The following is a 14,563-nucleotide window of genomic DNA, read 5'->3' on the forward strand; positions in this document are numbered from 1 at the left end:
TTGAAAATTGTAATCTAATTCTATAGTGCTTCTAAATTCCCTCTTTATCCCTCTGTGTATTTTTCTCTTTCCTTTTCTCAAAAATATTTAATAAAAATGTAATAAAAAGTAATATATTACCAGGAGAACCTTTGGCTTTGATTCATTTTGCTTATTTGCTTTGAGGCATAATTTCTAGTGATTTGCTAGATGTGATACTCCTATCATTTACTCCTGCTTAACTTAAAACATGCCTGCATCCCCGCATAATGTGATTTCTATCGCAGCAATATACCTCCTTGGGCTGTGGACTGCCAGAGGCTGCTAAAGCAATATCCACAGCCTTTGTAGCCAACTCCAATTGTATTGTGCAAAGGGAGCAAGATTGCAGATTGAATTGATCCGCGCAGCCCAATGTAACGAGAAGGCGGGATTTCCGCTGTCACGTTCCTCCAGTAGAATTCTAGGAGGAACTTCGGGTTTTTTTCCTTATTAGACATGCTGCTTGACTTTAAGTAGAGAAAAGGCTAGAGAAGGGAGGGGCGTTGTTGGGTCAATGAGCAATCAGAGTAGCCTTTGCTGGAGGAATGCAGAAAACTACCAAGAAAAGCCCTTAGTTGGGGGAGGGAGGATTGTCCTGAATAAACATGAGTAGAAGTAGGTTGCAATGACCAGAATTAATCTGCAACTCATAAATATATCTAGGATTTACGTGGGTTGAGCTATTCTCCCGAAGGCTCTTTCAAATACACATTTGCTTCTAAACCGCTAACTTTATATTTCATGACAGAGTGTTCCTTAGGCATATGAGGAAACAAATAAAACAAAATGTAACAGATGGTCCGATACAAGTTGTTACACTAATTTGCTTAATAATGCAACCCTTATGCAGTTACATGGGACACTTACCCAGTGCTTCTGCATTGGACTGTTTTTTAAGAGTGCTTTGTGCAGAAGTAATTTTTAGCACAGTTAAAAATATATCTCCTCTTGTGAGATGTACTGAATGCAGTGTAGGGATGTAAGAGTCACCCTCTGATAACAAATTATGCCTTGATTATTTGTAAAGCCAGGGCAATTCTTTTGTTTGGGTTGAGAGAAAGAGTTCTTTCAAGCTTTTAATGGTCTGTCTTGGAAGCCTGTGGCTCTGTTACTATTTCAATTATGGCACACACATTTCTTTTTGGGCTGGGTGGAGAAACAGGAAAAGAGCTTCAACTGAAGAACTTTTGTGGTTTCTCCTATTAATCTCAGTAAAAGTAATTTCAACAGAACTGTGCTGGTTTACAAGGCAGGTTGATCCAATAATGAGCTAAATTATGTTGGTGAAACTACAGAATCAGAACTTTTGATATCCTTCATGATTTTCCTGCACATAATGATCAGCTCTAGACCAAATGATAGTCAGGTTTATGCTGTATAAAGTGGTCAGCCAAAATGTATATGATTTACTTACCCTGAACACTTTACTAAAAATGGCTTATGGCTTAGATGTGGGCTGTGTGAATTCAGCCATTCTGTGTTTTGAGATATTGCCCTTATACTTTAAAAAAAAAAAAAAAAGGTCTTGAACCATCCATGCCCAGTGTAATGGCATCTTTCAAGCTGTCTAAATTTTCCTAGGGTTCAGCAATTTTGCCAGAAGCTTTATGCTAGATTGCAAACTAGAATCCATTCACAATATTTGATCTTTATAATTTATTTCATTGTTTGTTTTGTTTCATAAATAATTTTGGTGGGGAAATGATACATGTCACCAAATTTCATCAAAGCAACTCTAGTTATTACTGCAATTATTTAGAGTCAGACATTCCTAAGAATCTTTTGTGTTGTAGATTGTAAGGGAGATACATTCTGATTCCTGCATTAAACTGCTTCTGAGTATGTGGGTTCTGTTTTATAATCATAACTAATACAGGGATTGGAATTATTGCATGAGAACAATGTTTTTCTAATTCCAGCATTCTCTCAACTATGGTTCACTGAATATCTCTGAACAAGCAGAGCATGAAGGAATGCTATTTCTTTCATGCTAGTTTTCATAAATTATACTCACAGACCCAGCTAGGCTGTAATGTTTTTGGCTTACTACATTGTGTTAACTCATAGTGGGTTGCAGTACTTATTAAACTCAACCTACAGCTTAATGTGTTGCATGAAAACTGGTGATAACATGATTCGGCCTCTGAGCCTGGCAAACATGCAAGGGTTAGGTAGGAATCAGCTTTGATTCCAAAGCACTTTGTTGAGATTGCAAAAAGCCGCAGGTGCCAAACCGAAGTAACTTGATAGATAAATCACCTGCCGAGATAGCCATAGCGATCAATTTAGCATGGCGATTCAGGGCAAACAAGCATTTTGAGGGGTTGGGGGAGGCCACTGAGTGAAGCTGAGCAACTGTGGCGGGAGAGAACAAAGAGTCTTTCTCTGAGGCGAGCAGGAAGCAAGGCGGGCGGGAAATGGCGCCGGGCTTGGGGCTCTCCACTCCCGACATAAGGTCTGCATGCAGCCTCCCCTCCGCCGCCGCCGCCGCCTCGCGCTCTGATTCGGTGTTGGCCCCGGAGGTCGGCCCTCGTCATTATCATACCGGGCTGTATAAAGAGCAGAGCCGAGGGGGCCTGCCTTCTCACCTCCTCACTGCACTGCGGAGCTGAGTAAGGTCAGGACCTCTTGGGTAAGCGCTCACTTTTACCGGCGGGGCGGGGGGGAGGCAGGAAAGCCCCTAGTATTGCAACTTTACCTGGCGGTGGCGGGGACGCTAACTGGCGCTCGAGAGAGTCAGGCAAAGAACAATGTGGCGAGGGGAGCCGGCCGGGCACCGTCCCTGCAAGACCCGGCTTGTGCGTTGCTGTGGGCCGGCGGGAAGCGGTTACAAGACTGCAGTCGGAGCTAGGCGAGACTTGAACTGGAGCGGAATCTTGCATTGGGTGGGGTGGGAGCGGCAGCCGCGGAACCAGGGGGCGCGTTTTCGGCTCGTGTGAGCCGGCAGGGCGGGAACAAAAGTTTCCAGGAAACTTTACCGGTGGGAGAAAAACCTTTCGGAAAGGCAGCTGCCCTCCCCCCCCCCCCGCCCAAAAACACTCGCAGGTGTGGAAGGCGTCGCAGGCCGCCCGCGGCTCCGACCCCCGTCTGTGGTTTTCTTTCTCTTCCGCGAGGCTTACTTAATTCGCCTCCCGGGTGTCTGCCGGGCGTGAGGCGGCGCGGCTTTCTGCTAGGAAGGAAAAGTTTTGGTGGGCGGCGGAGGCGGGGAAAGTTAAGTTGGGCGAAGGATGAGAAACGTGGTTTTAGGGCGGATGTTCATCTGCTCCGCAGTAGTTTAAAAAGCCTGAGGCGGGGAGGGAGGAAGTGGGAGATTTGAAGTTTCTGGAACCGGTGATGAAGTTTGCGTCCTCTTTTTCCAGGAACGGTTTTTCCAGCGGCGAAGATGGTGAAAATTGGTATCAATGGGTGAGTCGGAAGAGGGGGCGGACGTGCAGCCCGTCCGCCTGAGTATGGCAGGGAGGGAGGGAGGGAGGGCCCGGGGGAGGGGCAACCCTCGCATAGGAGCTTGAGTAACTTTCTGGCCAATAGGGGGGAAGCTGGGGTGGGGATGGCCGGTGTTGCTGTCCATCCTGAGCCTCTTGCAGATCTTGGGAGGCTACAGCGGGAGCCTCCAGCCCAGCATTCTTTTCCTTTCCAAGGACATCTAGAAGTCATCCTGGCCCTCCCCCCCCCCTTTGCAGCAGCTGTTTCTCTCAAACAGGATCTGCTTGTGTCCTCCTTGACACTCTTTCCCACTCCAGTGGCACCCTGTAAATGGTTTAAGGCTGCCATCTTTGGCCTTTTTATTTCAACATGCCCTGGGACTAGTTGAAGCACATGGAGCAGGCTCGGGGCCACGATGGGTCCAGGAAACCCCGGACTGACTCATTTTCCTATACGCTAATTGCTGAGTCATTCCCATCAGGAAGCCACAATAGTTCTCCCTCTTGTTCTCTATTCTCTATATCGCTTTTAATTCTACATATTTTTCCTCCTATCTTTCTTTGCATGCTGCAAACGCAGAGCATCTCATAATGTCTGCAGGGAGGATTGTATATCCTTCAGTCTGAAGGGCCTATTAAGAATGTGACCTTCTTGTTCTTAGCTGTAATCTGAGAGGACAGGCTCTAAAGTTAGTGTTTGACCTTTCAATAGCAGGATCGGGAGTGTAAAGGAGGGAGTTTCAAGTAGCATTCCCTATGACCGTGGTGGCGAACCTATGGCACGTGTGCCACAGGTGGCACACAGAGCCCTCTCTGTGGGCATGAGTGCCTTCGCCCCAGTCCTAGGCTTTCAGCTGGGTTTTATGAAACCTCGCTTTAGGCCTCCGCCACCGTGTGCAAAAATAAAAAGGTTCAATCAATTTCAAGTTCTTGGGGGGGAAAAAAGATCTCTTGCAAAGTTGGAATTGATTGAACTTTTTTAGTCCCACCCAGTCTGCTGTTACCACCGCAGCCACGCCCAGCCAATGGGCCATACCCACCCAGCACCCAACGATACATAAGTGGGCTTTGGGTTGCAGTTTGGGCACTCAGTCTCTAAAAGGTTCGCCATCGCTGTCCTATGAAAAACAAATGGGCAGATGCAACTCAAGTTCTGCCTAAGTAATACTGGGTCAGTGTAAGGACTGATAATGAAATAACAGGAACTGATTTTTGGAGCTTTGACAGGGAAGGATGTATGATTTCTTGTTAAAGTTTTGGGTATCTTCCCTGAAAACCCTCTAGTCTTGAATTTCAAAGGTGAGAAACCCTGAAGCATTCTTACTAGATAGATAACTCTTACAGACTTTCCGCAAGGCAGCCTTGCACAACTGTAAAATTGTAAAAACTTCAGTCATGAAAATCTGTAATAACTTTTGAAAGTGCACACACTCATCAAATATTTTAGAGCAATCTTGCTGACTTAAGATGGGAATCCTTTCCAAATTGCAATCTGTATGGTAATTTCAAAGCATGTTAATGCTGCATTATTTTGCAGAGGAAAAAAGGTGGGTTTCGAAGGATGACCACAAGTTTGGGGGAGGGAAGATATTCAGTTTCCTGCAAGGATGCTCTTTGTTTCAAATACAAAGGAGTCACATGATCCTCTACAGCCACATACTGTTTTAAGGCTCTGAAGTATGTTTCTGTAATGGGCACAGTCACATCCCTGCCCTCCGTTTTCTCTTTGGCCCCTTACCTCTGCAAAGAAACTGAGAAGAATTTTCTGAGCTGTATCCTACCAGTCTTTATTATGGTATTGGTAGATGATTGCTCTGTAACCCTGGTGAGTGTCTCCAGTTGAATTCTTTAATTTGCTAAGAGTAGAACAAATCAAGCTGTATATTTCAATGACAGTTACACAGTCCCTGTAAGGATGTTCTGCTCCATTTAAAATACCAGAGAGAAGGCTCAAATAAATATTCAGTGTTAAAGCAGAAAGTCTACCCCGAATAATAAATTTTCTCTGCCCAGAACTAGATCAAAGTTTAGGGACTAAACCAGAAATAGGTACCAGATATCTTAAGTGTTTTCTAGTACAAATTTCATCCTTATTTTGCATAGCCACTGAAAATATATTATGTTAATGGGTCAGATTTCTGCAGGACACTACGTTATTTGTTTAATATTTTGTCACTAAATATTTATATGCCACCTGACTCAGTGATTCTAAGTAGTTACTCCAGTCTGTTTGTTTTCTTATCCAAAAAGGTGGCCCTTGATGCTTTCTCAAATTGCTTTTCTACTCTTCCCTACATGTTGAATTCTCTTAACCCATTCTGGAGATAACAGTGCTTTTTGTATTTTTCTTTCTTTAGTTTTGGCCGTATTGGCCGTCTGGTCACCAGAGCAGCAGTCAACAATGGTAAAGTTGAAGTTGTCGCCATCAATGACCCATTCATTGATCTGAACTACATGGTAATAACCCTCTGTTGTTGTTCACAGGGCCTGAGTTTGCCTGCTTTTTAAGGCAAAGCAAGTTACACTTGATCATAGAAACATTCATATATTAACAAATAACATGCCTCTCCAATATTCTAGGAACTTGTCCCAGTAAGCTACATTGAGTTAATGTTGTGTGTCTTAATTTCAGATGTACATGTTTAAGTATGACTCTACTCATGGCCGCTTCCATGGCACTGTCCAAGCTGAAAATGGAAAACTTGTCATTAATGGACATGCCATCACTGTTTTCCAAGAGTGAGTAACATCCCCTCCATTCAGGTTTTCCTTACTTGTGTAGTCTATTTCTTGCCTACAGAGTCTAAGCTGATCCTTCTCTCCTCTCTTCTTGCTAGGCGTGATCCTGCAAACATTAAGTGGGGTGAGGCTGGTGCAGAGTACGTTGTGGAATCAACTGGAGTTTTCACCACCACAGAGAAAGCTAGTGTAAGTATCTGTTACAAGAGGAAGGAGCATTTGTACAAATTTCTGCTGTAAAGAGAGGTGTTCTGATCCTGATAGGAAAATGGGATGCCATCTGGATTCATAAGTGTTTTGTATTTTATTTTCATAGGGTTGTGGAGAGTGGGGCATGACTTTGCAACTAAACAACAAAATTTCATTTTATTTTTTTTAGAATTTAATGTGTTATGTACATATGCTCAAAACTCCCATCTTCTGGGAAGGAAATAGATCCATTGATGGAGTGCTGTGGTAAAACAATATTTTTGGCATTTGGACATGGCTATTTTAAAGTATTTGTCTGCTTAGCCATCTGAACCATAAAATGGGTGGCAAATAAATTTGATAAATAAAAAAATAAAACTATCAGGCATTTCCATATTTTTATATGAGAAATCCAGAGAAAAGAATCTGCATAATAATGTGATTAGATTATTCTTAAGACTGTTGCTTGCTATCCAGTCTTGGATTATATGTATTTTTTTAAATAGGTAAAATTTTATTCTTTTTCCTTATAGGCTCACTTGAAGGGTGGTGCTAAACGTGTTATAATATCTGCCCCATCAGCTGATGCTCCCATGTTTGTGATGGGTGTCAATCATGAAAAATATGACAAATCTTTGACAGTTGTCAGGTGACTATAGGGGAAAGTGGGGGGGGGGAAGCAAGCTGTATTGCCAAATTAACATGGTGCAGAGTATCTTCCAGAATGGTCCATGTCCATCCATTGAGTGCTTCTTTCCCTTTTTTTCCCCCCAGCAATGCTTCTTGCACTACCAACTGCCTGGCACCACTGGCCAAGGTCATCCATGACAACTATGGCATTGTGGAAGGTCTTATGGTATGTGAATTGCACAGGCCCTAGCTCACGGGTGTCAAACTCGTCACATGATGTGAGATGATGTATCGCACCTTTTTTTGCATTGCCGGAGCTGGGGTGGACGTCAGCGCCGCATGATGCAATTGGCCGGCGGGCCGGCAGTTTGATACCCCTGCCTTAGCTAGTTCCTCTCTTTTTCCAACACTTAAAAGAATTCAGAATTGTGTTGCTTAATGGTGAAATGTTAAAAGTGAGAGGTGCAACATCTTCCTGCGGTACGTGAAACAAATATTCAACTGTAGGTGGTAAAAATGGTCTACCCTGCTTCTTCTATTCCAGACCACAGTTCACGCCATCACAGCCACACAGAAGACTGTGGATGGCCCCTCTGGGAAGCTGTGGAGAGATGGCAGAGGAGCAGCTCAGAATATCATCCCAGCATCCACAGGTGCAGCCAAAGCTGTGGGCAAAGTCATTCCTGATTTGAATGGGTAAGCCTTCCTGAGCACAAAATGCAACTGATTTTAGTCCTAGGCCAAAACAAGGACTATGTATATCTCAGCCTGTCTTTTCCTTCATTCACAGGAAGCTCACAGGAATGGCTTTCCGTGTCCCAACTCCAAATGTTTCTGTTGTGGACTTAACATGCCGCTTAGGCAAGCCAGTGAGTATTCTTACAGTATTTCTGAGCCTGCTTTACTGCTAGTACAAGATTGGAGTTCAAAAAACTAGATCAGCAAAGAGATTCAGAAAACTCATGTAATGGTTAACCAGTGCTTGGCAGTCCAAATCAGATAGTCCTTAACTTTTCTATATTGGGGGAGTTTATTCAAATTCAATTAGGGGGGGTGCCAGATTGGGGAAGGCTGCTCTAAATGTACTGCCATCAAGTTATTTGTAACTTAAGTTTAGGAGTGGGGAACTTGTGATCTTCAAGATTTTGAAGATGCTTTTTGCCCAGACAGTTTGAATGGGTAGCAGATATTGGTGAGAATGAATTGACCATAAGCTTGCTACACAATAGGAAATTGGTGCAGAATTCAATTATTTAATGTTCCTGTCTCCCTCACTTGCTTTCTTAGGTGAAGTATGATGATATTAAGAAAGTTGTGAAGGCAGCTTCTGAAGGCCCAATGAAGGGTATTCTGGGATACACAGAGGACCAGGTAAAAGTTTTGATGATACAAAAATAACTATATCAGGTCCATTGGAGCATTTTGTAACAATTGTAACGTGATTAGAAATCTGACAACAGTTTTTAGGTATTGTAGACATGGCTGTATGTAGTCATAAAATATGCCTTTTCTTCTTTGTTCAGTCAACCAGTCCATCTAGGTTCATTTGATTTGGCTCATAAATATACATGGAGGCTTAAATTCGAGACATCACTCTTCAGTGCTTATCTTCGTGGATTATAACTTCTTCTTCTCCCCCAGGTGGTCTCTTCTGATTTCAATGGTGATACCCACTCTTCCATCTTCGATGCTACTGCTGGCATTGCTCTCAATGATCATTTTGTCAAGCTGGTCTCCTGGTAAGAGATGAAAAGGGGTAGATGATGGCTGTTAGTTGGCTTATTGGATTTGGGAAGAGATGGAGGTGCAACGTTTACTATTCTGCAGAATAGTAGAGGTGGGAGTATGTGGCGGCAAGAAATGGCTTCATGCTGCTCTTTTTACTGCTGCTATTTTCCTCAAGACTAAAAGAAACTTTTCTTTCTTAGGTATGATAATGAATATGGATACAGCAATCGTGTGGTAGACCTGATGGTCCATATGGCATCTAAGGAGTAAAGACTGTACGGTTTTCTTTTTCTTACAACTTGGCTCTGTATTTTGCAGTTAGAGGCACTTTGTTCCATCTGCCTCTGAGGAAGTAGAGAGGCTGGAAGAAACGTGAATGTTTCAGTAACATCTCCCCTCTTAATAAAATCATCACTGTCTTGAACAATTTCTTCTCTTGTGTGGCAATATTGGGTCTGCGGTTGTAAATGCAAAAGGAGGCTTTCCAAAGTTTAAGATCTGGCTTACATTTTACAATACTCCCAACAACATAATTTGCAAGGCCCCAGGATAGAGCTGCCATGTGAAAATGCCTTACTTTACCTAGTATTCCAATTATGAAGAATCTTTTTTTAATCCTGGAGTTTGGCCTCATTAGGAAATATATTTGGCATAGGCCTTTATAACTTCTAGATTCCATTTCAAAAAGGATTGCTTTTCAACTTGCATAAATTTTACCCAATATTTTTGTGCTAAATTCCTCTAAAATACATGAATAGTTTTGATCTCCCACTTTGGAAATAGGCTACTGAATGCTTAAACTCAGCTAAAGTATACCTGTGCAGACTTGTTTCTTCCACAATCCTGAATAGCTATGCACTGAATAGGTGGTTTTATTGTACTACGTGTAGCTCAAAAACTTGCCAATTTTTATTTTTTTCCCGCACTTCCTTCCCACTGGACTAAACTAAGGATATATGGGATGACAAATGAATTCTGTTCCATTTCTGCAGAAGCGGCTGGAATTAGGAAATGCAAATGCTATTCATATTACATGAACTTGGGCAAGCTGGAACAACTATACTTTTCCTGTAGCAGTGGATTTAATGATATATACATTTTCATATGCAAACACGAGTGACCCATTTTGTGGAGGAAAATTGTGTGCAAGGAAAATTTTGCCAGAGGAGGGCTGCAATATTGATGGGTGGTGAGAAGGGGCTTGACCTTCTTAGCTGTAGACCTGGCCCCGCTTTCTGTCCAGATACATGACAACGCTGCTGATCATGGATTAGTTAATTTTTATGCTGCTGTCACCTATTCTGGAAGAAGGAACATACTTTTGAGCTGGTTTCCCTGCCACCTCTCACCAACTCATGTGAGTTGGGCTCCCCCCCCCCACCTGCGCAACCTGCATGATGATCCTGATGGTGGCAATAAATAGGAACAAAGAACATTCTGAAGTATCACCTGCCAATCTGGAGTCCCTTCATATTTGGAGTCTGAAAGTAAAAATACAAGATTCGTTACATATTCATGAATAATAATTTGATGACAGTTACATTTGCTGACATTGTAAAATCCAGAAGGTTAGATTTTAAATTCCATGAGTCCTTCTCCACCTCCACCCCCAGGATATAAATGGGGGAAGGGTCTAAATAATTGACAATATTCTAATGCAGAATTTAGTTGTCTTGGCGGTCTTTTCTGTTAAAAAATGAAACAATTTTAGGTTGCCTGGTATCTCACTTTGAGTCAGTGTTGTGTTGACTTCTGGTGACTGCCTGGACATGACCCTGCAGTTTTCTTGGAACTTGGTCTTCTGTTTTTATCTTGCTGCCTTTAACCATTACACCAAACTCAACTGAAACTATAACTATTTTAAATGCACGTGGTGAAAGAGGACATATTCTCTTGATTTGATTTCCTGCAAAGAAAGAGTTTAGTGAATCTTGCTGTTCATCCTTCCAGAAGAGTCGGAAGATACTGTGCATGGCTAATATAAAAGCTTTCCCATGTACAGGGTATATATTGGTGGGATATTTGGCTGTAGAGAATGCTCTCCCTAGGATACCTAGATTAGAAGTTGTTATAACAAAGCTTAGGTCCTCTTTTAAGCTGAGGCCAAGTATTCATTTGTTTTATTTCAAACAGTTGTTAGCCAATGAAGATCAAGATTGTGTGGAAAATTGGCAGAATTTTAAGTCAGATTTCATTTCAATTAGCCACGGGGGATGAAAGTTACTTTGCAAAATCAAAGAAGTGATGGCTTTTAGAGGAGACTACTTTGAGTCAGTATCTTAGCGAGAGTCAGGGAAATTGGCTGCAAGGAAGAGAAGCCTGATCCTAGTTCTTTTTTATGCATTATAATTTTTATTAGATAAGTATCCAACAGAATAAAAGCAATATAAATTTTGAAGGGAAGGATAGATAAAAGAAATAACTGAAAAGAAATAAAAAGATAGAAAATAAAAAGGTAATGAAGTAACCTCCGATCTTAAACAGCAGTTATATTATATTTTATCCTTTCTCTTTAAGGTTACAATGTAATAGCCTTCTTTCCATAATCTCCCCTCTCTACGAATCAAATCCATAAATCTCCAATACATTTTTTTCTTTTTTCAGCAAAAAGTCCATAAGAGGTTTCCAGTCACTAATAAATGTAGTTGATCTTTCTTTTAAGAAAGCTAATTTTGCCATCTGTGCTAGTTCTGTCATTTTCACCAGTTCCTCCATTTGTATTTCTGAGTTTTTGCTAGCGTATTTCTGATCCTAGTAAAGAATTGTGTCATGATTAAGACCTTTTTGTTTCAATGAAGAATGATCATATATTTTTATTTATTTCCACCTTTATTATTTTTACAAATAAGTCAAGGCAGAAAACATATCCAACATACCTTCCTTGTAATCATACATGACCTACATCTGTAGGCAACTTGTTCATAAATTGCAAATAACGTTAAGCCTTCATTCAATCCATTACGATTTCTGCTTTAAAGCAATATATGCAAGTACCGAACATAACTGCTTTAGGACATCTGATGATTTTAGCCATGACTCTGATGTACCTACTATCATTGAGATTAACATATTTTTTTTTTGCTTTTTTTCTTTTTTTCTCAGCCATGGCAGCCCTTATGCTAAGAGAGCTGGAATTTTGTCTAGCTTATGATTTGTTGAAGATTAAACCCCTAATAAGTTCCATGAGCAAAAAATTTAAAGTGGTAAATTCTATGACTTATCACCCTTCCCTCCCCTTTTAGCCCTTGCTTATAAGATAACGCAGTTGTGTTGAACTGTAAGTATGCAAGAAATGCTACACAAATAGCAGTAAGAGGCATCTGCCCCCTTGGAAAAGGGACATAATAAAGCAGTATATGAATACAGATATTAAATTAGCTGACTAGAAATAACTGGCTGACCATTTGGGAGACAGGAAAGCTATCATCACTGTGCTCCAAGCCTACGAAACCAGCATATCTCTACTCCATTTACCAATTTTTAATGAAATGTAAGCACAGAACTCCACGGAGTTCCTTTAACTCCTTTAGCTTCAGCTGAGAGTCCTCTAGGTAGCTCTCCAGGGCAATAAAATGTCCTTTAATATGCGGCAGTGATTGCAAGACTGATGGATCCAGGGTTCCTGGAGTTTTCTACTTTCTGCAAAACAGACACATCCGCACCCCACCCTGTAAATAGAGGAAAGGCACATATTTTATACCTGCAAACAGGTTTGGCTCTAGCAATGGCATTTCCCAACGCAGAGAATGTTGCAGCAGCATGTTGAATGTGTAAAGTTCTGTGTGAGTTTTGGCTGGGAGAGGGAGAAACATGTTGGCGCAGTGGTTAGAATGCAGTACTGCAGGCTAATTCTGCTGACTTCCAACTGTCACAGTTCAGCAGACCGATTCTCACAGGCTCAAGATTGACTCAGCTCTCCATCCTTCCGAGGTCGGTAAAATGAGGACCCAGATTGTTGGGGGCAATAGGCTGTTTCTGTAAACTGCTTAGAGAGGGCTATAAAGCACTGTGAAATGGTATATACTGTAAGTCTAAATGCTATTGCTATTTTATGTTATTTTTGTAACTCCCCACTACAAAATTAGTGGGGAGTTACAAAAATAACATAAAATAGCAATTAGTTTAGCAGACAATGAGGCTTGAGGGGAGACTTGACACTGTACTCTCGCTGCTTCAGACCTCCTTGGTTGATGACCCAACCCTGGCAATGTTGGTTTTCCTGCAGTTGTATCTCTCAGAGTGCTCATACATGGAGAGAAAGGAGCACTTTTTACAAGGTCTTGTTCAACATTTTGCACAAAGTGAACATCAGATAGGGGGATCATTGAGGAAAACTGGCCAGAGCAATCCCAGATGGACCCAGGCAGAATAGACACTTAAGTCAATGGGCCAATCCAGCTACAGGCTTACGCTGGGCATGACAGCATACCTGAATTAATTTTTTTCTGAATGCTTACTTCTTCTGTTGCAGAAATAGGAAGAAAACTTGGCTTCTTCCAACCCTCCTTATTTTCCCATGTTGGAAAAATCAAGGAAATGTAGAATGGGTGAGCCAGCAGCCATTTATGTATGTATGTATGAGCTCCACTACACGAGACTGAAGTATTGGGACTTATTTCCATTGAAATATGAAGCTGAATAGTTATAGCAGAGGCCAAGGATGTCTCGTAGCTGTGAAATCCATTAAGGACTGTACATTTTCTTTATGTGTCCTAAATCTATTAACTATCCCTGGATTGCCTTAAATTCTTACTGCTATGTGAATATTTCGCTACAGGTTTTTCCGCCTTTATGATATCACATTATCTGTCTTTCAAGCTTAGAAAGCCCAAAGTACTGTACATTCCCCTCTTAAGAATTATTTCCCAGTTTGTATCATGGATTTAAATTTAGGAGGTTTTGCATCACTGTCTCATTTACAGTTATCCCATCTGGAATTTTATTGCTCATCCACCATGTCTGGAATTTTTGTGTCTTGTATATATCCTTGTGAATAATTTGGGATCATCTGAAAGCCCACCCATTTCATTACTCAGAACAGGGTCATTACATATCTTTTAAAAACTTCCCTATGCCAATCCAGAGGTGATTTATGGAGAAATAGAAATTTTTTTTAGAGTGAACTCCTGGGTTGCACGTCAAAGAAATCTACCTAGAGATGTGGTTGTTTATTTTACTACAAGAATACGTCGTAATGAAATCATACAGCTTTTTTATCAGCAGAGGTTTCAAATTGCCACACAAGATATTATACTTTTAAAAGAAATACCTTCTAAGATTTTAAGAGGAAGAAAGGATTTTACATTCTTGACTCAGGAGTTAAAGAAGCGGCAGATACCTTTCAGATGGGAAATTCCTTTGGGTATTATATTAAATTTTGCAGGGACCAGACACAGATTAAACTCTGTTCAAAAAGCCAGAGATTTTTATATGTCGGTCCTGAAAGCTGATACGTCATCATCATCGACATCTAAAGCACAGGAAGATTTGATGGAGCAACTTGTTGTGGAATTGCCTGGGGCCATGTCATTATCAGTAGAAGATCCTCAGAAGGAGCAAAGGATGACCCGTGCTGCTTATAGGCGTAAAGAGAGACAGCAACAAAAAGAAACAGTTTCTATAACATATCCACAGCCTTCGGAGCCAGTGGGTGGGGCGAGGCCAAAGAGAGCTGCTGCCACAGACATGCAAGGAATGCTTAGCAAGCTCTGTAAGCCAAAAGATGGATAAATGCTGGAAATGAGACTTTATTATGGAAATTGAACAAATTAGTTTATTATATGTTTGTAAAGAGCTTTTTGTTCTTTTTTTTCTGAAAGAGGTAAAAAATTAAG

The 14,563-nt window shown here is 41.3% G+C and overlaps 1 protein-coding gene across 1 annotated transcript; it reads left to right on the top strand.

The window, feature by feature from the left end:
- Positions 1–2,585: 2,585 nt before the first annotated feature.
- Positions 2,586–9,156, top strand: GAPDH (glyceraldehyde-3-phosphate dehydrogenase). Its single transcript, XM_015813997.1, has 12 exons — positions 2,586–2,653; positions 3,381–3,426; positions 5,801–5,900; positions 6,076–6,182; positions 6,281–6,371; positions 6,905–7,020; positions 7,146–7,227; positions 7,546–7,697; positions 7,792–7,870; positions 8,289–8,372; positions 8,643–8,740; positions 8,930–9,156. The coding sequence occupies exons 2-12, from the start codon at positions 3,404–3,406 to the stop codon at positions 8,997–8,999; spliced, it is 1,002 nt and encodes a 333-aa protein (XP_015669483.1). The 5' UTR covers positions 2,586–2,653; positions 3,381–3,403; the 3' UTR covers positions 9,000–9,156.
- The last annotated feature ends 5,407 nt before the right edge of the window (positions 9,157–14,563 follow it).

This window comes from Protobothrops mucrosquamatus, unplaced genomic scaffold, assembly GCF_001527695.2.
Source record: "Protobothrops mucrosquamatus isolate PMUCROS unplaced genomic scaffold, P.Mucros_1.0 scaffold212, whole genome shotgun sequence".
NCBI classification, from domain to species: Eukaryota; Metazoa; Chordata; class Lepidosauria; order Squamata; family Viperidae; genus Protobothrops; species Protobothrops mucrosquamatus.